Consider the following 23,393-nt stretch of genomic DNA (forward strand, 5'->3'; position numbering starts at 1 on the left):
TCCCTTCCTCTCTCTAAAATCAATCAATAAAAATATATATTTTTTAGCCAAAATCGGTTTGGCTCAGTAGATAGAGCATCGGCCTGAGGACTGAAAGGTCCCAGGTTCGATTCCGGTCAAAGGCATGTACCTTGGTTGCAGGCACATCCCCAAGAGGCAGCTGGTCGATGATTCTCTCATCAATTTTTCTAACTCTCTATCCCTCTCTCTTCCTCTCTGTAAAAAATCAATAAAATACATTTAAAATATATATATATATATATATATATATATATATATATATATATATTTAAATGACAATCATAATGGTGAATCTGGCAGCTATATTTATTGACTATGAAACTGGCAGGGATTTACCAGCATCAGCTCCTTGACTCCCCACTGTCGCCCCTGGGACAGGGCCACTATGAGCCCCAAATCACAGATAAGCAAACTGGGGTACAGAGACAAAATCTGCCGGAAGTCACCCAGAGTTTAGGGGGCAAAGCTGGGACCGGAACCCTGAAACACCAAAGGCATGTCAGAGGTGAGGGGCCCTCCATGAGGTCTCCACAGTGGGACCCTCATATTCCGCCGGTTAACCAGGGACCAAACAGCAAGAGATCAATAAACCAGAGCACGGGTTCCATTATTATTGTTGCTGTGGTTAAATCACTGACCATGCCCCGTGCGGAGCACTGAATAGGTGTAACTCCTCTGCCAACTCAAACCCTGGGGGGGTAAGCAAGCACATTGTCATCCCCATCTTTGCTTTGTCTTTGTTTTTCAGATAAAGCGGAAGAGAAACATATAATAGATTTGTTGTTCCCCTTATTGATGCATTCGTCATTGACTCTTGTGTGTGCCCCACCTGGGGATCGAACCCACAACCTTGGTGTACTGGGATGATGCTCTCACTCACGGGGCTACTTGCCTGGGGCTTTGTCCCCATTTTACAGAAATGGAAACCAAGACGCAGAGAGGTTGTCCTCGAGCCCACGTCACACAGCCAGAGCCGACCAGGACAGGACCCCCAGGCGGGGCTCATGTCCCGTGGCCAGAGGGGAGAAGAACCAAACTAAGGCCCTGACAGTGTCTGCTGTTCCCAGGCCCAGCAGGCCTGCTCTTCCCGAGTGGCCCCTGCCAAGAAGGACGTGCCCTGAGGTCCTAAGGCTCTGGGCGCAGCTAAGCCCAGCGGGTAAGCGCGTTTGTTAACATGGAAGCTCAGACTCAGTCACTCCCGGGGGCCTGGGCTGGGGTGAGGTCCTGCACCTCTAACAAGCCCCGGGAGCGCTAATTGGCCCACGGGCCACACTTTGAGAGTCGAGGGCTGAGGAGACGAAAGCGAAGCCCCAGCAGCAAGGGGTGAGCACCAGCTGAGGCCCACGGAGGGAGACAGAGAGAGCGAGCAGGAGGAGAATGGGGGGGGGGGGGGGGATGCAGAGAAGCAGAGAGAAGGCGCAGGAGGGACCGAGACTGGTTTGGCTCAATGGATAGAGCGTCGGCTTGGGGACTGAGGGACCCGGGTTCGATTCCGGTCAAGGGCATGTGCCTTGGCTGCGGGCGTGTCCCCGGTGGGGGGTGTGCAGGAGGCAGCTGATCGATGACTCTCTCTCATCGATGTTTCTGGCTCTCTATCTCTCTCCCTTCCTCTCTGTACAAAATCAATAAAATATATTAAAAAAAAAAAAAAAAAAAAGGCGCAGGAGGGGCAGGGACCGTTAAAAGGACACCCACCGGGGCCCGGAGGCCTACGGGTCAAGTCGCCAAATCCACACGGCCGTCCTACAGGTCGCCCACGTGTGTGGACAGCCCCCCCCAGGGCGCCCAGACTGTGCCGAGTGACCACAGCCATCCCTTCGTTTCCTCTCCCAACCACCCATTACTGTCCCCGTTTGACAGATGGGAAAACTGAGGCTTCGGAAAGCAGGGGACCCACCCAGGCAGGACGTGGTGGAGTAGGCCCTGATCCAGAGCAGGATGGACTCGGGATTCCTGACTCTCCCCCGCCGCCCACCTGTTCACCCTACAAAACCCCTGCCCCTCTCAGAGCCTGTTCCCGTGGACTGAACCTGTCACCAGCACCTCCCCCGGGGGCTGCTCCTGTCACTCTCCCACCGGTGGTTCTCCTCTAGGCTGCGAACCAGGGACACACTGGTTACTGAGCGATGCTGCCCCCTTATGTGTCAGGGGCTTCATTTTTTTTTTAAATATATTTTTTATTGATTTTTTACAGAGAGGAAGGGAGAGCGATAGAGAGCTAGAAACGTCAATGAGAGAGAAACATCAACCAGCTGCCTCTTGCACACCCCCTACTGGGGATGTGTCCACAACCCAGGTACATGTTCTTGACCGGAATCGAACCGGGACCTTTCAGTCCGCAGACCGACAATCTACCACTGAGCCAAACCGGTTCCAGCCAGGGGCTTCGTTTTTAATGAGCTGGAGTTCCGGCCGGACAGCTCTGCCACCCCGCGGGCTCTGTCTACTCCCTGGCTCTGATCAGCCTGGCACGCACTGACGCATCCATCTCACATAAAAACTGCTGTTTGAAACTTTAACCCTGCTATTCTGGCTTTTGTAAACATTTGCTTGCTTAAATAATAGGGGAAAATAAGACTACTCCCACTGAAACCGGTTTGGCTCAGTGGACAGAGCATCGGCAGGGGTTGTCACTTTGATCACTGCTGCCATCAGGGCCCACGTCACGGCAGGCACCCCTCCACGGGGGAGAAATGAGCAAGGAAAGCACCCGGGGTGGGGCAGCGAAAAGCAGGCTGGGAGCAACGTGCTCATTCCCAAGAAGTTCACAGCACAGCAGGGCACGTGGGAAAGTGTAAGAAAAACTCCAAGGCTTTTTAACCACAGAACCGCGATGGGAGGAGGGCTCCAGGGTGACCTTCACTTTCCCACCCTGTGGCGTTCTTTACAACAGAAATGTATTAATGCATGCCGAAGCTGGTGTGGCTCAGTGGATAGAGCGTCGGTCTGCGGACTGAAAGGTCCCAGGTTCGATTCTGGTCAAGGGCATGTACATTGGTTGTGGGCACGTCCCCAGTAGGGAGCGTGCAAGAGGCAGCTGATCCATGTTTCTCTGTCATCAATGTTTCTAACTCTCTATCCCTCTCCCTTCTTCTCTGTAGAAATCAATAAAATATATATTTTTTTAAAAAGAAATGTATTAATGCAGAGGCGAAAATATCATTTTAATACGGAGCCTTGCAGCTAAATCCAGAGAGTGAGAATCTCTACAAGATAAATGACTTGATTTTTTCCCATTAAAAGATGGCATTTTAAAAAAAAAGAAGTGGAGCCCTAGCCAGGTTGGCTCAGTGGATGGAGCATCAGTCCACGGACTGAAGGGCTCTGGGTTCAGTTCTGGTCAAGGGCATGTACCTCAGTCTCAGGCCCCATCCCAGCCCGGGGGAGGGCCCATGTGGGAGGCAACCAATCGACGTGTCTCTCACATCAAGGTTTCTCTCTGTCTCTCCCCCTCTCTTCCACTCTCTCTAAAAATCAGTGGAAAAACATCCTTAGGTGAGGATTAACAACAACAACAAAAGTGGGGCATGGCTGATGTGGCTCAGTGTTTGAGCATCGACCGATGAACCAGGAGGTCACGGTTTGATTCCCAGTCGGGGCACATGAACCGGGTTGTGGGCTCCATCCTCAGTTGGGAGCATGCAGGAGGCAGCCGATCAATGATTCTCTCTCATCATTGATGTTTCTCTCTCTCTCTCCCTCTCCCTTCCTCTTTGCAGTCAATAAATAATGTTGTTAATCCTCACCTAAGGATGTTTTTCCATTGAGGGAAGTCCATGTGGGATCCAATTTGATGTAAAATATTATGGGTTTGATTCCGTGTCAGGGCCTATGCCTGGGTTACAGGTTCAATTCCAGTTCGGGAGTGGTGCAGGAGGAAACTGATCAATGTTTCTCTCACATGGATGTTTCTCTCTCTCCTCCTCCCACCTTCCTCTTTCTCTAAAATCAGTAAAAGAACATAGTCTCAAGTGAGGATTAAAAAAAATAATAAGTGGAAAGGGAGGACTTTTAATCTCAGTGATTTGAGATATTTAAAAAATGTATTGTGAGGGCTTTGTTTGGATCCAGATTTAAATAACCACAGTCCCGGTGATATTTTGGAAACAATTAGGGGGATGTGAATATGGACCAGGTATTAGGATGTCACAGAATTAATAGTCTTGATAAGGTATGACAGCGGAATTTGGTGAAATGATAGGATATCTGCAGTTTGATGTAAAATATTCCACTGCAGAGAGGGAAGTCCGTGTGGGATCCATAAACAAAGCTGGCAACTAAAACAAGACTCAGTTCTGATCGTCACTGAAGCTGTGTGGTGGGCATCTCGGGGTTTATTCTCTCTACTTTTGCATGTGCCTGAATCGTTTATACAAATAAAAGGGCAATATGCTAATTAGACTGGACATCTTCCAGACTTCCTTCCGGACAAAGACATGGTGGCAGGGGCCCAGGCAGAGGCGGTTAGGAGCGATTAGGCCAGCCGTGGAAAGTGGTCAGGGGCGATCAGGCCAGCAGGAGAGAGTGGTCAGGGTGATGAGGTCAGCAGTGGAGAGTGGTTAGGGGTGATCAGGCAGGGAGAGTGGTTAAGGGCAGGCAGGGGAGTGGTTAGGAGCCAGTGGTCCTGGATTGTGGGATCAGGCCTAAATCGGCAGTCGGACATCCCCTGAGGAGTCCCAGATTGGAAAGGGTGCAGGACAGGCTGAGGGAACCTGCCCATGCATGAATTTCATGCACCAGGCCTCTAGTTCTATAATAAATAAAAAGTATTTTTAAAAGAACCAAAAAACGCCAAGACCGGTTTGGCTCAATGGATAGAGCGTCGGCTTGGGGACTGAAGGGTCCCGGGTTCAATTCCGGTCAAGGGCATGTACCTTGGTTGTGGGCATATCCCCAGTAGGGGGTATGCAAGAGGCAGCTGATCGATGACTCTCTCTCATTGATGTTTCTAACTCTCTATCTCTCTCCCTTCCTCTCTGTACAAAATCAATAAAAATATATTAAAAAAAAAAAAAAAGAACCAAAAACCAAAACCACAAAATGTTGAATGATTTTTAAAAGCCCCGGACGCAGTTGCCCTCGTCTGGCAGCACCCGCTGACACCGCCACCCGCTTACAGGAGAGGACACTGAGGCGCGGGAAGTGGGGCCTGTCGCCCAAGGACGTGCCATGGGGACAGACAATCTCAACAGGACGGGAGCTATGTCTCTCTAGTTCCCCTTCCCTTGCCAGGCCCGGGAAATGTGTCTGTGCCACTGAGAGGAGAGGGCGAGGAAAGAAAGGGCAGAGGTCAGGGGCGAGAGGAGCAGGGGGCGGGTGGGGAGAGGGTAGGAGACTGACCATGATGGCAGGAACGGCGGGACCTGAGGAACCTTCTGTGGTTCTTCTTGTTCCTTCCTGTGGGTTCAGGAAGGAGTCATTGATGATACTAACCAATCAGATCTGGGGGGAAATATACTGGACTCCTGGGTCTGAGGGAGATGGGCTGGGGGCCTGGACTCTGGGTCTGAGGGAGGAGGGGCTGGGGGCCTGGACTCCTGGGTCTGAGGGAGGAGGGGCTGGGGCCTGGACTCTGGGTCTGAGGGAGGAGGGGCTGGGGGTCTGTCTCCTGGGTCTGAGGAAGGAGGGGCTGGGGCCTGGACTCTGGGTCTGAGGGAGGAGGGGCTGGGGGCCTGGACTCCTGGGTCTGAGGGAGGAGGGGCTGGGGGCCTGGACTCCTGGGTCTGAGGGAGGAGGGGCTGGGGCCTGGACTCTGGGTCTGAGGGAGGAGGGGCTGGGGGCCTGTCTCCTGGGTCTGAGGGAGGAGGGGCTGGGGCCTGGACTCTGGGTCTGAGGGAGGAGGGGCTGAGGGCCTGTCTCCTGGGTGTGAGGGAGGAGGGGCTGGGGGCCTGTCTCCTGGGTCTGAGGGAGGAGGGGCTGGGGGCCTGGGTCTGAGGGAGGAGGGGCTGGGTGCCTGGACTCTGGGTCTGAGGGAGGAGGGCTGGGGGCCTGGACTCTGGGTCTGAGGGAGGAGGGGCTGGGGGCCTGGACTCCTGGGTCTGAGGGAGGAGGGGCTGGGGGCCTGGACTCCTGGGTCTGAGGGAGGAGGGGCTGGGTGCCTGGACTCTGGGTCTGAGGGAGGAGGGCTGGGGGCCTGGACTCTGGGTCTGAGGGAGGAGGGGCTGGGGCCTGGACTCTGGGTCTGAGGGAGGAGGGGCTGGGTGCCTGGACTCTGGGTCTGAGGGAGGAGGGCTGGGGGCCTGGACTCTGGGTCTGAGGGAGGGGGGGGTGGGGGCCTGGGCTCCTGGGTCTGAGGGAGGAGGGGCTGGGGCCTGGACTCTGGGTCTGAGGGAGGAGGGGCTGGGGGCCTGTCTCCTGGGTCTGAGGGAGGAGGGGCTGGGGCCTGGACTCTGGGTCTGAGGGAGGAGGGGCTGGGGGCCTGGACTCCTGGGTCTGAGGGAGGAGGGGCTGGGGGCCTGGACTCCTGGGTCTGAGGGAGGAGGGGCTGGGGGCCTGGACTCCTGGGTCTGAGGGAGGAGGGGCTGGGGCCTGGACTCTGGGTCTGAGGGAGGAGGGGCTGGGGGCCTGGACTCCTGGGTCTGAGGGAGGAGGGGCTGGGGGCCTGTCTCCTGGGTCTGAGGGAGGAGGGGCTGGGGCCTGGACTCCTGGGTCTGAGGGAGGAGGGGCTGGGGGCCTGGACTCCTGGGTCTGAGGGGGGAGGGGCTGGGGCCTGGACTCTGGGTCTGAGGGAGGAGGGGCTGGGGGCCTGTCTCCTGGGTCTGAGGGAGGAGGGGCTGGGGGCCTGTCTCCTGGGTCTGAGGGAGGAGGGGCTGGGGGCCTGTCTCCTGGGTCTGAGGGAGGAGGGGCTGGGGGCCTGGGTCTGAGGGAGGAGGGGCTGGGTGCCTGGACTCCGGGTCTGAGGGAGGAGGGGCTGGGGGCCTGGACTCCTGGGTCTGAGGGAGGAGGGGCTGGGGGCCTGTCTCCTGGGTCTGAGGGAGGAGGGGCTGGGGCCTGGACTCCTGGGTCTGAGGGAGGAGGGGCTGGGGGCCTGGACTCCTGGGTCTGAGGGAGGAGGGGCTGGGGCCTGGACTCTGGGTCTGAGGGAGGAGGGGCTGGGGGCCTGTCTCCTGGGTCTGAGGGAGGAGGGGCTGAGGGCCTGTCTCCTGGGTCTGAGGGAGGAGGGGCTGGGGGCCTGTCTCCTGGGTCTGAGGGAGGAGGGGCTGGGGGCCTGGGTCTGAGGGAGGAGGGGCTGGGTGCCTGGACTCTGGGTCTGAGGGAGGAGGGGCTGGGTGCCTGGACTCTGGGTCTGAGGGAGGAGGGGCTGGGGGCCTGTCTCCTGGGTCTGAGGGAGGAGGGGCTGGGGGCCTGTCTCCTGGGTCTGAGGGAGGAGGGGCTGGGGGCCTGGGTCTGAGGGAGGAGGGGCTGGGTGCCTGGACTCTGGGTCTGAGGGAGGAGGGCTGGGGGCCTGGACTCCTGGGTCTGAGGGAGGAGGGGCTGGGGCCTGGACTCCTGGGTCTGAGGGAGGAGGGGCTGGGGGCCTGGACTCCTGGGTCTGAGGGAGGAGGGGCTGGGGCCTGGACTCTGGGTCTGAGGGAGGAGGGGCTGGGGGCCTGTCTCCTGGGTCTGAGGGAGGAGGGGCTGGGGGCCTGGGTCTGAGGGAGGAGGGGCTGGGGGCCTGGGTCTGAGGGAGGAGGGGCTGGGTGCCTGGACTCTGGGTCTGAGGGAGGAGGGGCTGGGTGCCTGGACTCTGGGTCTGAGGGAGGAGGGGCTGGGGGCCTGTCTCCTGGGTCTGAGGGAGGAGGGGCTGGGGTCTCACCCTGGCCTTGAGCAGCCGCTCCCGCTCCGCCACGGCCTGCTGCAGGAGCCGCTCCATGCGGGCGATGTCAGGGTAGAGCGCCCCACAGCTGGGAGGGGGGACAGAGGCCCGGCCGGTTACAGGGGCCCTGTCTCTCCCCCCACGCCCCCCCTCCTCCGGACGCCTCACCTGTTCCCAGCGCCGCAGTTCAGCAGCTGGTAGAGCGGGTGTCTCCCTGAGTCTCCTCCTGCTGGTGGGAGGGCTGGGGCCTCCAGGGGTCCTGGGCGAGAGGAGCTGGGCTAGGAGGCTGGGATTCCCCCTCGTCCGCTCCCTCCTCTCCACCCCCAATAGGCACCCAGGCCAAGTCCCTCCATCCTGAGCTGCAGGAAGGCGGGGAGGGTCTCCGGGGAGGGGTCCTCACCGGTACAGTGGAGAGACAGAGGCCGGGGGGACCCCTTCTGGCTCAGCCTCTCTCCCCTCTTCCGGGTCAGACTTCCATTCCGCTGGAGGCCGATGGAGCCCTGGAAACACACAAGATGCCCAATCTCAGCCGGAAGCCGGAGGACTGGCTGCCGGGGGGAACCTCCATCTAATGGGCACAGATCAGAAAGCCCCGCGGCCCAGGGGCTGAGGCAGCGGCCAGGCTCAGAGGGCCACACGGCCTGACGCCCAGAACAGGCAGATCCAGAGACAGGAAGTAGGTTATGGCGGCCAGGGATCCGGGGAAGAGAGGGAACTGAGGGGTGACGGACAGGCCCTGAAGTTGGGGTGATGGTTGCACAACTCCTCATATACTGAAGGCCACTGGATTATACTTCTTCACCGGGTGAATTGTGTGGTGCGTGAATCACATTTTGATAAAACTATAAAGAAAAATTCCACTGTGTGTGGGCGCGTGGGAAACCCAGACACTCTCCCACAAGTTAGAGGGCGGGGGGAGGCAGGGGGTTCTACTGGAACAACCTTTATGGAGGCCAATTTGGCTCTTTTATTTTATTTTTTTAATATATCTTATTGATTTTTTACAGAGAGAAAGGGAGAGGAAGAGAGTCAAAAACATCGAGAGAGAGAGAGAGAGAGAGAGAAACATCCATCAGCTGTCTCTCATATACTCCCTACTGGGGATGTCCCTGCAACCAAGGTGCATGCCCTTGACTGGAATCGAACCTGGGACTCTTGAGTCCACAGGCCGACGCTCTATCCACTGAGCCAAACCAGTTAGGGCTCTTTTTTTTTAATGACAAATGCGTAAATCTTTGAGCTCCAGTTCCACTTATAGGATTGTATCCTATGGACATACTCATACGTACGCAAAATGACCTGGGTTCAAGGTATTCCCCTCAGAAGCCTGGAGGCCACCACGTGCCTGCAGAAGGGGCAGGGGAAATAAAGCAGTCTGCAGTCCACAGAGTAAAGGGGAGGAGCGGGGAGGGATGGTGTGGGGGCGGGAGAAGCTCTTTATATCCAGAGAGAAAATAATCCCCAAGAAAAAAGCATAGAGCAGGCCCTCACTGGTTTGGCTTCAGACTGCGGACCGAAGGGTCCAGGGTACAATTCCGGTCAAGGGTAGGTACCTAGGTTGCAGGCTTCTCCCTGGACAGGCCCTGGTTGGGGCACATGCAGGAGGCAACCAACGGATGTGTCTCTCTCACATCAGTGTTTCTCTGTCTTTCCCTCTCTTCCACTCTCCCTAAAAAACAATAGAAAAATATGTCAGATGAGGATTAACAACAACAAAAAAGCATAGAGCAGGGTGAAGACCTATCTACACACAAAGAGGGGAGACAGAATGACAGAACGTGTAAACACAAACATTTCCAAGAAGACACAGGAATCGGTCTCCCCAGCCACCCCCAGCAGAAATATAGTGGAAGAGCCATTTCTCTGCATCACCTCCCATGCCCTTTGAACTCTGAATGAGGAGAATGTTCATTCTTACTCGCTTTAAAAAAATAAGTAAGTCACGGCATATGCCTGGGTTGCAGGCTCAATCCCCAGTGGGAGGTAGGGGGGTGAAGGGGATGGGAGAGGGAGTGTGCAGTAGGCAGTTGATGTTTCTCTCTCATCAATGTTTCTCTCTCTCCCTCTCCTTTCCTCTCTCTCTAAAATCAATAAGCCCTAGCAGATTTGGCTCAGTGGTTGGAGAGTCAGCCCTCAAACTGAAGGGTCCCAGGTTCAATTCCAGCCAAGGACACACGCCTTGGTTGCAGGCTCAATCCCCTGCCCTAGTCTGGGTGCTGCAGGAAGCAACCAATCGACGTGTCTCTCACATCAATGTTTCTCTCTCTGTCTCTCCCCTTCCTTTCCATTGTGTCTAAACATCAACGGAGCCCGGCCTGCCTTGCTCAGTGGCTGAGTGTCAACCTATGAACCAGAAGGTCAGCGTTGGATTCCCAGGCAGGGCACATGCCCAGGTTGTGGGCTCCATCCCCAGTGGGGGAGGGGGGATGTAGGAGGCAGCCAATCAATGATTCTCTCTCATCATTGATGTTTCTATCTCTCTCTCCCTCTACCTTCCTCTCTGAAATCAATAAAAATACTTTTAAAAATGAAAACCAATGAAAAAAAAATAACCTCAAGTAAGGATTAACAATAAAATAAAATAAAATAAAATAAAATAAAATAAAATAAAATAAAATAAAAAAATAAAATAATAAATAAAAAAACATTTAAATAAACAAGACAATTAAGTGCAGCCTGGCTCTGCAGTGTGCTCAGTAGGTGACAGTGTCCCCCAGTACACCAAAAAAAAGGTTATAGGTTCGAGCCCCAATAGGGGCATGTACGGGAAGCAAGTGATCGAGGTTGCTCTCTCCCATGGTTATTTCTCTCACATTGATATTTCTCTCTACCTTCCGCTCTCTAAAATCAATAACCATACCCTCCCGTTAGGATTAAAAGAGGGCCACCTTCCAGCCTTCTGGACGCTGGCCTAAGGTCCAAGGATAAGAGATGGCCAGGGGAGAAGGGGCCAAGTGCAAAGGTCCTGAGGCGGGAACGGGTACCGGCTGGTCAGCGCTCCTGCAGCAGAGCCGAGGAGTGGGGAGACGGGGGGAGAGGTGGGCAGGGGCTGGCGGACCTAGGTGAGGAGGCCTGGGGGCAACTGAGGGCACTTGATGGGGAGGACTGAAGTGGGAAGACGGCTGTGCGGGGAGAGGTTATTGGGAGACACCACGTAAGAGGAGACATCAGCGAGGAAGCAGGAAGCCAGGAGAGGGTCACAAAACCAGAGACGAGGGTGGGAGTGGATCGAAGAAGGATGCTCACAGTTATAACCCTACTAATCACTGTGATTGGGCTCAGAGTGCCAGCAGCCCACATTCACTGAGCATCTGCTGTGTGCCAGGCACCACGCTAAGCCTTTAACCCAGTGGTCGGCAAAGCCAAATAGCAACAGTACAACAATTGAAATTTCTTTTGAGAGCCACAATTTTTTAAACTTAAACTTCTAACACCACTTCTTCAAAACAGACTCGCCCAGGCCGTGGTATTTTGTGGAAGAGCCACACTCAAGGGGCCCAAGAGCCGCATGTGGCTCGCGAGCCGCGGTTTGCCAGCCACGGCTTTAACCATTAACCAGTGGGCGCTGCTATTCTTCCCATTTTGCAGGGAAGTAAACTGAGGCACAGGGACGGGTCTCAGTCCAGCCAGCTGGGACGGGGCAGGACAGGCGTCTGAACCCGAGCAGAGGCCGTCCTCAGACGTCACGTGATGCTGGGAAGACGGGGTGGAATTCGCGGATCAATCAGCCCTTGGAGTGGGAGGGGAGAAGGGGCAGGGAGGAGCAACGCGCGAGTCACACATTCAATCGTCTGTGTGTGTGTTCACCTGCGGAGTGAGGGACACTCCCTGGACCCCGCTGTGCCCTGCAGCCCGCTGCTCCCTGTGACCCGGTGCTGACCTCGGTGCCCACTGCGCCTGGAGGGTTCCCAGCAGCCCTAGTCCTCCAAAGGCACAGGCCACGGACACCGACAGGCGTGGCTCAAGCCGGGCTCCGCCACGCACCAGGCCTGTGACCGTGGCAGGCCACCTCTGTTCTCAGACTGCCCTTCTGCACAGGGGGCGACGGCCCACTGCCCGCTGTGGTGGATGCACGGCTTAAACGGGTGGCCCTGACCGGTTTGGCTCAGTGGATAGAGCATTGGCCTGGGGACGGAAGGGTCCCAGGTTCGATTCCGGTCAAGGGCATGGACCTGGGTTGCAGGCACATTCCCAGTAGGAGGTGTGCAGGAGGCAGCTGATTGATGTTTCTCTCTCATCAAGGTTTCTAACTCTCTATCCCTCTCCCTTCCTCTCTGTAAGAAATCAATAAAATATATTTTAAAAAATTTAAAAAAACAACCCAAGTGACCTCATGCAAAGTGCACAGGAGAACGCCTGGCCTCCCCCCCCCCCCCCCCCCGCCCCCAGCCTCTACCACGGGGCAAGCTGGGTGCGCGATCCCATCAGCAGATTCCGGGCCCACCTGTCTTTAGAAGCTTTTTGTCCACCGGGGCCAATAACTCAGGAATCAACTCCATAGGAATGGACACCCTTCCTATTTATAGATAAGCAATTGACTGAAAAGGGCCCTATTTACTCTACGTCGGTTGCCTGGCAACCCAGCTGATACTCCGCCTTTATCAGGCTTCCACGGAAACTATCTGCAAAGCTAATTTCCCAGACCTTATCTGCTCACCCATGGCCCAGTTCCTAAGACCTACTTTTGGGGGTTCTTCTGAGCACACAATGAGACAGTATATTTTCATTATATACAGGGTGTCCCCCAAAAATATATATATACACACTTGAACAGCTGAGAGCTCAATTTGGAAAATGAAATGTATTTTAGCCCTGACCTGTTTGGCTCAGTGGATAGAACATAAGCCTATAAACTGAAGGGTCCCAGGTTCGATTCTTGGTCAAGGGCATGTACATTGGTTGCAGGCACATCCCCTGTAGGGGGTGTTCAGGAGGCAGCTGATCGATGTTTCTCTCTCATCGATGTTTGTAACTCTCTCTCTTTCTCCCTTCCTCTCTATAGAAAATCAATAAGATATTTTTTTGTTTTTTATTTATTTATTTTTAAATATATTTTATTGATTTCTTACAGAGAGGAAGGGAGAGGGATAGAGAGTTAGAGGAGAGAGAAACATCCATCAGCTGCCTCCTGCACACTGCCCACTGGGGATGTGGCCGCAACCAAGGTACATGCCCTTGACCGGAATTGAACCTGGGACCCTTCAGTCCCCAGGCTGATGCTCTAGCCACTGAGCCAAACTGATTTTATATATATATATATATATATATATATATATATATATATTTTTTTTTTTTTTAATGTATTTTAATAAACACTACCTTGCCCTGACCGGATTGCTCAGTGGTTAGAGCATTGGTCTGTGCTCCCCAGCCCTGTCCAGGGCGTGTGCAGAAGGCAACCAGTCAACGTGACTCTCATATCGACATTTCTCTCTCTCCCCTCCTCTCTCTCTAAACTAAAAAAATAAATAAATAAAGACAGCCCTGGCCCCGTGGCTCAGTTGGTTGGAGCTGGTTGGAGCATATCTCACGTACCAAAGGGCTGTGAGTTCTATTCCCAGCTGGGGTATCAGAGGGGTTGGAGAAAAAGGACATGCAGCTGATCATGTCCTCTAACCCCTAACCCCTAACCCCTAACCCTAATCCTAACCCTCATATTCATGTTTTTCTCTCTTCCTCTCTCCCTAACATAAATGAAAACATATCCTGGGGTGGGGATTAAAAAAGAGAGAGACAGAATAGAATAGTTTCCGCAGGGAAGCCCAGGTGGGTGAGAGCGCAGGCTCTGAACACAGAGTGCCCGGTTCGAATCCCAGCCCTGCCGCATGCCCGCTAGCCAAGGAACCTCACCTCTCTGCCTCCGTGTCCGCACCTCTAACGTGGATCTAAGAACCCCGTTCGAGAGCTTTTGCAAGACCGAGTGAGTGAATCATGTGAAGCGTTTAAAACAGAGTCTGGCACACGATGAAGACTCGTCACTGTCAGCTGTCATGAGTACTGCTGCTGTTGTGTGTATTGTTGTTATCAGTCATGAACAACGGTGAGTCGGCTCTAAATGCATCCGTGGGAAACAAACTCTGTGCCAGAGGATGAAGTTATAAAGTAAAAGCCAACTTCATCACCGAGACACACATTCCTGCACAGTTTTACATGATACAACAAGAGCTACCAATTTCTAAGTGCTCACCCCAACTCCATATCCACACAACGCAAACCAAACCACCGTCACCAAACGTTCACCCATCCCAGGCACCACACTCCGCCACCTACTCTACTTCATTAAAAATCAAAAGCACCAAAACCGGTTTGGCTCAGTGGATAGAGCGTTGGCCTGCAAACTGAAGGGTCCCGGGTTCAATTCCGGTCGAGGGCATGTGCCTTGATTGCAGGCACATCCCCGGTGTATGTGTGTGCGGGGTGTGTGTGTGTGTGTGTGTGTGTGTGTGTGCAAGAGGCAGCTAATCAGTGTTTCTCTCTCATCAATGTTTCTAACTCTCTATCCCTCTCCCTTCCTTCCTCTCTATAAAAATTCAATAGAATATATATTTTTTTTTAATCAGAAGCATATCTGAGAGATGCAAATCAAAACAACAATGCGGTACCATCTCACACCTGTCAGAATGGTCAACATCAACAAATCAACAAACGACAAGTGTTGGCGAGGTTGCGGAGAAAAAGGAACCCTCGTGCACTGCAGGGGTAATGCAGACTGGTGCAACCACTGTGGAGAACAGTGTGGAGTTTCCTCAAAACACTGAAAATGGAACTCCCATTTGACCCAGTAATCCCACTCCTAGGAATATATCCCAAGAAACTAGAAACACCAATCAGAAAGGATATATGCACCCCTATGTTCATAGCAGCACAATCTACAATAGCTAGGATTTGGAAACAGCCTAGGTGCCCATCAGCAGATGATTTGATCCAAAAACCATGGCACATCTACACAATGGAATACTATGCTGCCATCATTTGCAGCAACCTGGATGGAATTGGAGAACATCATGCTGAGTGACATAAGCCAGTCAATGAAAGAGAAACACCACATGACCTCACTCATTTATGGATAATAAAGAACATTATAAACTGATGAACCAAAAGATAGATATAGAGACAGTAAAGCAACAAGCAGACTGTTAAATTAAAGCCGGGAGGGTAGGGAGATCTGGGGGAGATAAGAGATCAACCGAAGGACTTGTATACATGCATATAAGTACAACCAATGGACACAAAACTCTGGGGAGGGAGGGTATGTAAGGGGGGCAATGTTAAAATATGTACACAGATAATAATTTAATAAAATAAAAAAATAAATTTATGGGGAAAAAAATCAGAAGCAACCATTAAAAAATCTTTGTCCCATTAATAAGGTGGGACTCTCACATCTAAGAAGGTCCAAAAGGCCCTAGCTGGTTTGGCTCAGTGGATAGAGCATCAGCCTCTGGGCCGAAGGGTCCTGGGTTCGATTCTGGCCAAGGGCATGTGCCCTGGTTGTGGACTCGATCCCCATAGGGAATGTGCAGGAGGCAGCCAATCAATGATTCTCTGTCATCATTGATGTTTCTATCTCTCCCTCTCCCTTCCTCTCTGAAATCAATAAAAATGTATTTTTTAAAAGAAGAAGATCTGGAAGGAAGGATACTCAAAAAACAAGAAGTTTGGTGGGAAGAGGAGGCCTTCTTATCAATATGCCTGTTCTGATGCTTTTAAACTTTATTCCAGCCCTGGCCGGAGTGGCTCAGTTGGTTGAGCATTGTCCCGAACCCTGAAGGGTCACTGGTTCGATTCTCATCAGGGCACATGCCTGGGTTTCACACTCAATCCCTGGTAGTTGGGGGATGGGGGAAGGGTGAGAGGCAGCCAATCGAAGTTTCTCTCTCTCCCTCTCCCTTCCTTCCTCTGAAAAAAATCAGTGAAAAATATATATTTTTTTTAATAAGAGAAAATGAAATGTACTCCTGGGCGCACACACATGCTCCCATCTCTCCAGGGGAGAGACAGGGGTTAGGGAGAAGGAAAAAAAACAAATAAATAAAGCTGGAGTCTGATCAAACTAAAACTAGAAAACCACAGCGGGAGCTCTAAAGACACAGTGTGCATGGGACTGGGATGGTGCGGCGGGAGGAGGTGGGGGGTGGGGGCGGGGGGGGGTGGGGAGGCACCTGCAAGGAGCTGTGGACAGAGAAGAGGCAGGAGGAGGCAGCAGCGGCCGTGTGGGCGGCGGGGTCCTGCAGCACCAGCAGCTGGCGGTCCGTCTTCTGCGTGAACAGGAGCTGCGGGAGAGCGGGGGTGACGATGAGCAGGAGCTGGAGGGACCCCGGGGACCCCCAGTTCCAGGCGCTCTGGCCACGGCCTCCGGCGCCAGCCCAGAGCTCGGGGGAAAGAACAAAGGCCCGAGGTCACAGGAGGGTTTGCTGTCCAGGCTCCCAGCATGCGCGTGAGGATGGAGGGCGGCCTGAGGAGGAGGAGGAGCTGGGGACCCAAATTCCCGAGGCCCCGAGTCCTGGATCCCAAGGGAGGAGGGGCTGGCAGGTGCATGACACCCCGTACCTTCGTGAGGGCCTGGCTGGGCTCGGAGAAGTCTCCGCCAGGGCCTCCCTGAAAGCAGTTCAGCTCGAGCAGCCGGCTCCGCTCCTGGGGAAAGGCACCACATCACAGGCTGAATGGGCCGCCCCAGCCTCAGGGAGGCGCCCGGGTGCCCCGTGGAGGGGCCCGGGGGAGCAGGGCTGGGAGCCACCTACTTGTGTCAGGGCCTGAACGGCCTCCTCCTTCTTCTGGCTCAGCCCCCGGCTCTCAGCTGCCATCTGCTCTCCCAGCGACTTCAGCTGCTCCTCCAGCACCTGGATCCGGCGCTGCAGGACGCCCCGGGCCCTCATCACTCACTGCCCCCGCACCCCAGCAGCTCCCACAGAGCCACCCCGTCACACAGACCCTGGGGCCCGGGAGGGGCTGGGGGGACTCAGTGGGAAGTTTGGGGGCAAACTCCGTAATGGCCCTAAGCTTCCCAGTGCCTTCTCCCCTTGGGGGTGTCCAGCGAGGGGATGGAGGATTTGATACACGGAGAGAGCAAGGGGCACGGAGACCTGGGGAGAGTTGCGGGAGAGAGAGAGAAAGGGACAAACAGAAAACAGACCAGAAGCTACAGCAGGAAGGACCCAGACAGATCCCAGAGATGCAGAGAAAGAAGATGGGGCAGAGCCGAAACCGGTGGATGGGTGTGAAAGAGGCAGCTGATCGATGATTCTCTCTTATCCATGTTTCTAACTCTCTGTCCCTCTCTCTTCCTCTCTGTACAAAATAAATGATGGTTTTTTAAAAATAAATAAACAGCAGCTGTTGTGGTTACTGCTGCGAGGTGACACGGGCAGGACACAGAGAAAGGGCCCGACAGGGAGTGGGGAAGCCAGCGGGGGACAGGAGGGAGGCAGGCCGGTCCAGCCCCGCTCACCCTGTGCTGGGCCACGCTGGCCTGGAGCTCCTGGACCTTGGGGTCCGGCACCCACGCGCCAGGGCTGTCCCGGTGGTCCTCCTCCTCCCGCCGGCTCTCCCGCTCCAGCTGCTGGAACTCCAGGTCCTCGTAGGCGCGCTGGGCCGCGTCCAGCTGTTCCCTCATCTGCGGGCAGGAAGCCCCGGGGCTCAGGAGGGAGGGCGGGCCAGGACTCCTGGTCAGGAGCACCCAGGCTGGAGTCCTGGGTGTGGGGGGCTCTGGGGCGGAGGGTACAGAAGGCCTTGGGGCCGGAGGGGCGTGGCCACAGGGTCCCCGGGAGCCCCGGCCTCACCTCCTGCACGCCCTGCAGCAGCCGCTCGCGCTGGCCCTCCGGCTGCGAGTCCAGCCGCCCCTCGGCCTCCCGGAGTCTCTGCCGGAGCCCCTCCACGCGCTCCCGCTCCTGGCTCAGCCGCCTCTGCTCCTGGAAGAAAAGCCGGGCCTTCTGTCTTCCCCTGAGCACAGGGGACAGACTTAACTCTAAAGTCAATAACCACTCTGGGAGGGAGGGTCTGTAGGGGGGGGGGGGGGGGGCAATGTTAAAATATGTACACAGATAATAATTTAAAAAAAATTTTAAGTAAATTAAATAAAAAAATAAAATCAATAACCAGCCGAAACCGGTTTGGCTCAGTGGATAGAGCATCGGCCTGCGGACTGAAGGGTCCCAGGTTCGATTCCGGTCAAGGGCATGTACCTTGGTTGCCGGCACATCCCCGGTAGGGGGTGTGCAGGAGGCAGCTGATTGATGTTTCTCTCCCATCGATGTTTCTAACTCTCTATCCCTCTCCCTTCCTCTCTGTAAAAAATCAATAAAATATATATTTTTAAGAAATGAATGAATGCGAAACACGTCCACGCTGGGTGACTGACACCGGGGCCCAGAGCGGGGATGAGGCCTGGTCCCTCGGCTCCAGGTGGGGACACAGTTCCTGCCTGAGACAACGAGGGCGGTGAAATGCAGAGACCGTGGGAACCCAGGGGCGGGGCAGTTTTATTGGGATAGCCCGAGGTTTCCTGGGTGGAAGGATTTGAAGGAGAGCCTCGGACATTGGGGAGCATTTAAAGACTGGGGGGGGGGGGGGGGGAGGCGGGCTGGAAGGGCATTTTGGGCAGAGGAACAGCATGCTGCAAAGGCACCAAGAAGTGGAAGAGAGTGGGAAGTTTAGGGCAAACTCTGGTCGGGGAGGCAGACGTGGGGGAGACAGTGAGCGCGGTGGAGGCCACAGGGGAACGGCGGGCACAGCTCCTGCCCGGGCTGGCCGGCCGGGCTAACGGGCCTCAGTCCGGGGCCATGGGGAGCGCGGAGGGATCGCAAGGGTCTCTGGGAGATGGATTCAGGGGGTTGACACCCGCTCCTTCACGAGTCCCCCAAGAATGGAATGAGACCCACTCTGGGCCTGGGCGGTGGGGCTGCAAAGGAGACAGACTAGAGAGAGGCTCAGGGAACGGAAAGGACTGACATGTGGACTGACAGGCCTGGGTGTGAACGAGACGTGTGCAGAGCAAGGTCCAGGACTCTGGCCTGGTGACTGACTGGAGGGAGGGTGAGGCAGGGACAACGCAGAAAAGGGAGTGCTGAGGTCAGCTCTGGGTACGGCGACTGAGAAGGGCCAAGACTCCTGGGTCTGAGGAAGGAGGGGCTGGGGGCCTGGACTCCTGGGTCTGAGGGAGGAGGGGCTGGGGGCCTGGACTCCTGGGTCTGAGGGAGGAGGGGCTGGGGGCCTGGACTCCTGGATCTGAGGGAGGAGGGGCTGGGGGCCTGGACCCCTGGGTCTGAGGGAGGAGGGGCTGGGGGCTTGGACCCCTGGATGTGAGGGAGGAGGGCTGGGGGCCTGGACCCCTGGGTGTGAGGGAGGAGGGCTGGGGGCCTGGACCCCTGGGTCTGAGGGAGGAGGGGCTGGGGGTCTGGACCCCTGGGTCTGAGGGAGGAGGGGCTGGGGGCCTGGACCCCTGGGTCTGAGGGAGGAGGGGCTGGGGGCCTGGACCCCTGGGTGTGAGGGAGGAGGGACTGGGGGCCTGGACCCCTGGGTGTGAGGGAGGAAGGTGCACCCAGGAACCAGTATCTTAAGAAGCAGGACACGGGTCTAGATTACAGGAGGGAAATCAGGGCGGGGAGCAATACAGGCTTTTTGAGGGTGAATGAGGACCCTGGGCCCAGCCTAAGGAAAATACAACACACAAGATAAGGGCAAAGAGAACCACTGATAGAATTACGAAGTTACCAATTTCTAAGTTACAATGGTGACCAGTGCAAGCAATGACCACCACTGCATGGATGTCAAAGCCTTTAGGTCAACGATTATCAGGATGAGATCAGAGTGAGCTCACTGAGGTCTGGGCAGCCAGAGGCGACGCCCCTGACCCGGCCCAGCACAGGAAGCACTCAGCACACATGAGCCTGACCCAGCCGGTTCTAACCCTCTACCTGCTGCAGGAAGAGGACCTGGCAAAGGACACAGGCCACATCCTGACCATGGGACAGAGACTCGGTTTCTCCAGAAAATCACACGGAACACAGCAGCAGGGGGCGCGGTTAGACGTGAAACAACACACCCAGCATTCCAACCCTTGGGGGGACCTGATTCAAACAGCCAAGGGGCATTTCTGAGACAATCTGGAAACATGAAAACGGGAAATAAAACAATATTAAAAATGAAACTGTCATTTGGCCCAGTGATCCACTTCTAGGGATATATCCTAAGAAACCCACAACACCAATCAGACAGAATGTACGCACCCCTATGTTCACAGCAGCACAATGTACAATAGCTGAGATCTGGAAACGGCCAGTGCCCATCAATAGACAAGTGGATAAAAAAGCTGTGGTATGTTTACACCATGGAATAAAGAAGAATCTCTTACCCTTTGAGACAGCCTCGAGGGACCTGGAGAGTATTATGCTAAGCGAAATAAGTCAGTCAGAGAAAGACAAGTATCACATGATCTCACTGATATGTGGAATCTAATGAACAAAACAAACTGATGAACAAAATAGACCCAGAGACACAGAAGCATGGAACAGACTGCAGAATCTCAGAGGAAAGGCGGGGTGGGGGACTGGGGGAGTGGGGAGAGGTTAACTGGGAAACGTACGTGTATATATATGCACAGCCCATGGGCACAGACAATAGTGTGGTGAAGGCCTGGGAGAGGTGGGTGTGGGATGCAGGGGTCAATAGGAAAAAGAAAGGTGGGGAGACACCTGTAATACTTTCAACAATAAAGATAAATGTTTAAAAAGAAATAAATAGCCTGAGCAGTTTGGCTCAGCGGATTGAGCATCGGCCTGCTGAACAAAGGGTCCCGGGTTCGATTCTGGTCAAGGGCGTGTACCTTGGTTGCAGGATCCTCCCGGCCCAGACCCTGGTCTGGGCTCCTGCCGGAGGCAACCAATTGATGTGTTTCTCTCACATCGATGTTTCTCTCTGTCTTTCCTTCTCTCTTCCACTCTCTCTAAAAATCAATGGAAACATATCCCCGGGTGAGGATTAACAAAATCAATAATAATAATAATAATAATAATAATAATATAATGCCTGGGATGAGCTTTCAAAACTAGGGATAGGGAAGCCAGCTGAGGAATATGAAACAGGAATGACAGTTAATCACCGCTGAAGCTAGTAAGTGCCCCAATATGGCGGCCACCTGACTCTTCTGTGCTTGTTGGCTTAATGTTTTCCACAACGTGACATTAAGAGACCAAAGAGGCCGAAACCGGTTTGGCTCAGTGGATAGAGCGTCAGCCTGCAGACGGAAAGGTCCCGGGTTCAATTCCAGTCAAGGGCATGTACCTTGGTTGCAGGCACATCCCCAGTAGGAGGTGTGCAGGAGGCAGCTGGTCGATGTTTCTCTCTCATCGAGGTTTCTAACTCTCTATCCCTCTCCCTTCCTTTCTGTGGAAAGTCAATAAAATATACTAAAAAAAAAACTTTAAAAAACAGAGATTGACCAAAGAGAGTGGGGCAGAGGAAGAAGCCCCACCATCCCGGCCAGGGATGCAGGAGAAAATAAGAAGGCATCTGTTCCACCACAGCTTCCCCGCCCAGCCCAAGTATCTCCAGCGGTAACCCTGGTCCCAGGACCCCACCAGGAATATCCTTCTGACAAGGAGGGACAACTGATGACGGAGACCCAGCGGGACAACCAGACCTGTTCCCGCTGCTCCCGGCTGCGCTGCTCCGCGTCCGCCTGCTGCTCCAGCAGCGCCCGGAGCTGCTCCTCCTCCCGCCGGGCGGCCACGCGCTCCCCGGCCAGCTCCCCGCGCAGCAGGGCCACCTCCACCTCCATCTGCGGAGAGAATGCAGGGCTGGGCCCGCGGGCTGGGGACCGGGCGTTGGACCCCCGAGGAGGAAAGGCCCGGGGGGCTCCCCGTGGGTCTGCAGCCTCACCTCGATCCTCAGCTCCTTCCTCTGGCGCTGCAGCTCCTTCACCCGCTGCTCCATCAGGGCCACGCGGGTCAGGGCCTCCAGCTGCTGCCCGCGGAGCCGCTGCGCCGCCCCTCGCACCCCCTCCTTAGCCTGGGGAGGCGTGGGGGGAATGGCTGGCATCTGCTCCTGAGGCGGGGCCTCCCCCTGAGACAGCAGAGGGTGGGGTCACGTGGGGAGCCCCGGGCCCCAGCAGTCATTCAATGGGTGTATTCCCCACCTCACACCCGGGGGGTCTGTGGCCTCAGGCAGCCACCAGGCTTTTATTCCGGGGAGGGTGCGGGTGCCAAGGCCACCCGGCCCCAGGAAGAGGCCCCAGGTCCCCCCACAGCCCCGGAAAAGGGCATGAGCCAAGTCAAGGAAGATGTTTTTCCCTAACCAGGTCCTATTCTCTGGGTGTCCAGCCTGGGTATCTCTTTCTCTCCAGGTCTCTCTGAGTACCCCCCCCCATTTCTCTGGGCTTCCCCTCTCCCGATCAGTGTCCATCTCTTCCGGGAGTATCTCCCTCTCTCAAGGTTTCTCTGTCTCTGTTTTTGTTTCTCTGGGCATCTCTGCCCTGTTTCTGGGTTCCTGTCTTTACACCCATGTCTCCGAGTCTAGGTCTCTGGGTCTCCTCTCTCTCTCTCTGGCCTGCCTGCCTGTGTCTCTGACTCTTTAGGGTCCCTGTCTCTCAGTCTCCCCGTCCCTGGGTCTCTGTCCATCTGGTCTCTGCACACAGGTCTGTAGAGGTCCGTCTGAGTCTCCCTGGGGTTTCCTATCTCTGGGGCTCTCGCTGTCTCCGATCTCTGTCCATCTGGTCTGTCTCCCCATACCGGCCTCTGGCGGCCACTGTCACCTGCCGGGCGCCCCGGGGCCCCGCCCGCCGGCCCCTCACCGCGTCCCGGCTGCTCTCCGTGCTGCTGCCTTCTCCCACTTCTTCCTCTTCCTCCGCCTGCTGCTCCGCTCCGCGGCCGCTCGGCAGCCCCGCCAGGACCTCGGGAGCCTCCGGCGGGCGGGGGCCCTGGGGGTGCTCCCGGGGCTGGGGCACGCCCGGCGGCTGAACCTTCCCATCGCGTTCGGGGGCCGGCGGCGGCGGGGTCCCTTCCCTGGGGCCGCCCGGCGTCCCCATGGCCCTGGCGCTGCGGAAGGGGGCGGGGCCCGGCGTTCGGGGGCGGGGCCTGGGCCGTGGGGGCGGGGTTCGGAGTTCGGGGCGGGGCCTGGCGCTGCGGGAGAGGCGGGGCTTGACGCCGTGGGGCGGGGCCCAGGAGCTCCAAACAGGCGAGACCTAAGGATCAAAGGATGCGACTGAGCATTCCGGGAGCGTGGCTTGGAGTTTTAAGAGGCGGGATTCGCGGGCTCCTAGGGCGCCACGCCCCCGGAGGCGACACCGAAATCTGAGTCCGGGTCCTAGCTCGCCCGCAATAGGTTTCTCCCCTCTATCAGGTGTGGCGCCTTGCACCCTCGCAGCAGACACACACACACACACACACACACACACACACACACACCCCGCCCCCAGCCCTGGACAACCTTACAGCGACCCCATCTCCTCCTCCCGCGGGGACCCGGGAGTCCGGGCTCCGGTCCCCAGCTCCCCGGGACCTCGCACACCTGGCTCTGCCCCAGTGAAGAGAGTGGCGCCCGTGCCATCTCCTGCAGGGACCCGGGAGCCGGGGCTCCCAGCCTC

General features: G+C 55.8%; 1 protein-coding gene across 4 annotated transcripts in view; it reads right to left on the reverse strand.

Annotated features, from left to right (window-relative positions):
- Positions 1–22,905, reverse strand: part of PHLDB3 (pleckstrin homology like domain family B member 3) — a 27,158-nt gene extending 4,253 nt beyond the window's left edge. The window contains exons 1-12 of one of the 4 annotated variants that reach the window (XM_036428746.2): positions 22,602–22,903; positions 21,692–21,874; positions 21,453–21,590; positions 17,596–17,724; positions 17,265–17,429; positions 16,558–16,668; positions 16,367–16,450; positions 15,979–16,089; positions 8,217–8,316; positions 7,985–8,075; positions 7,817–7,904; positions 5,362–5,418 (exon numbers count right to left, since the gene is read on the reverse strand). In XM_036428746.2, coding sequence (XP_036284639.1) covers positions 5,362–5,418; positions 7,817–7,904; positions 7,985–8,075; positions 8,217–8,316; positions 15,979–16,089; positions 16,367–16,450; positions 16,558–16,668; positions 17,265–17,429; positions 17,596–17,724; positions 21,453–21,590; positions 21,692–21,874; positions 22,602–22,835 — 1,491 coding nt within the window. In that variant the 5' untranslated portion in view covers positions 22,836–22,903. Of the gene's footprint in view, positions 1–5,361; positions 5,419–7,816; positions 7,905–7,984; positions 8,076–8,216; positions 8,317–15,978; positions 16,090–16,366; positions 16,451–16,557; positions 16,669–17,264; positions 17,430–17,595; positions 17,725–21,452; positions 21,591–21,691; positions 21,875–22,601 lie in introns of all 4 variants that reach the window. The other 3 variants (XM_036428747.2, XM_045578191.1, XM_045578192.1) reach the window with 3 other exon arrangements.
- Between the last annotated feature and the right edge of the window lie 488 nt (positions 22,906–23,393).

This window comes from Pipistrellus kuhlii, unplaced genomic scaffold (genome assembly GCF_014108245.1).
Source record: "Pipistrellus kuhlii isolate mPipKuh1 unplaced genomic scaffold, mPipKuh1.p scaffold_m20_p_90, whole genome shotgun sequence".
Classification (NCBI taxonomy): domain Eukaryota; kingdom Metazoa; phylum Chordata; class Mammalia; order Chiroptera; family Vespertilionidae; genus Pipistrellus; species Pipistrellus kuhlii.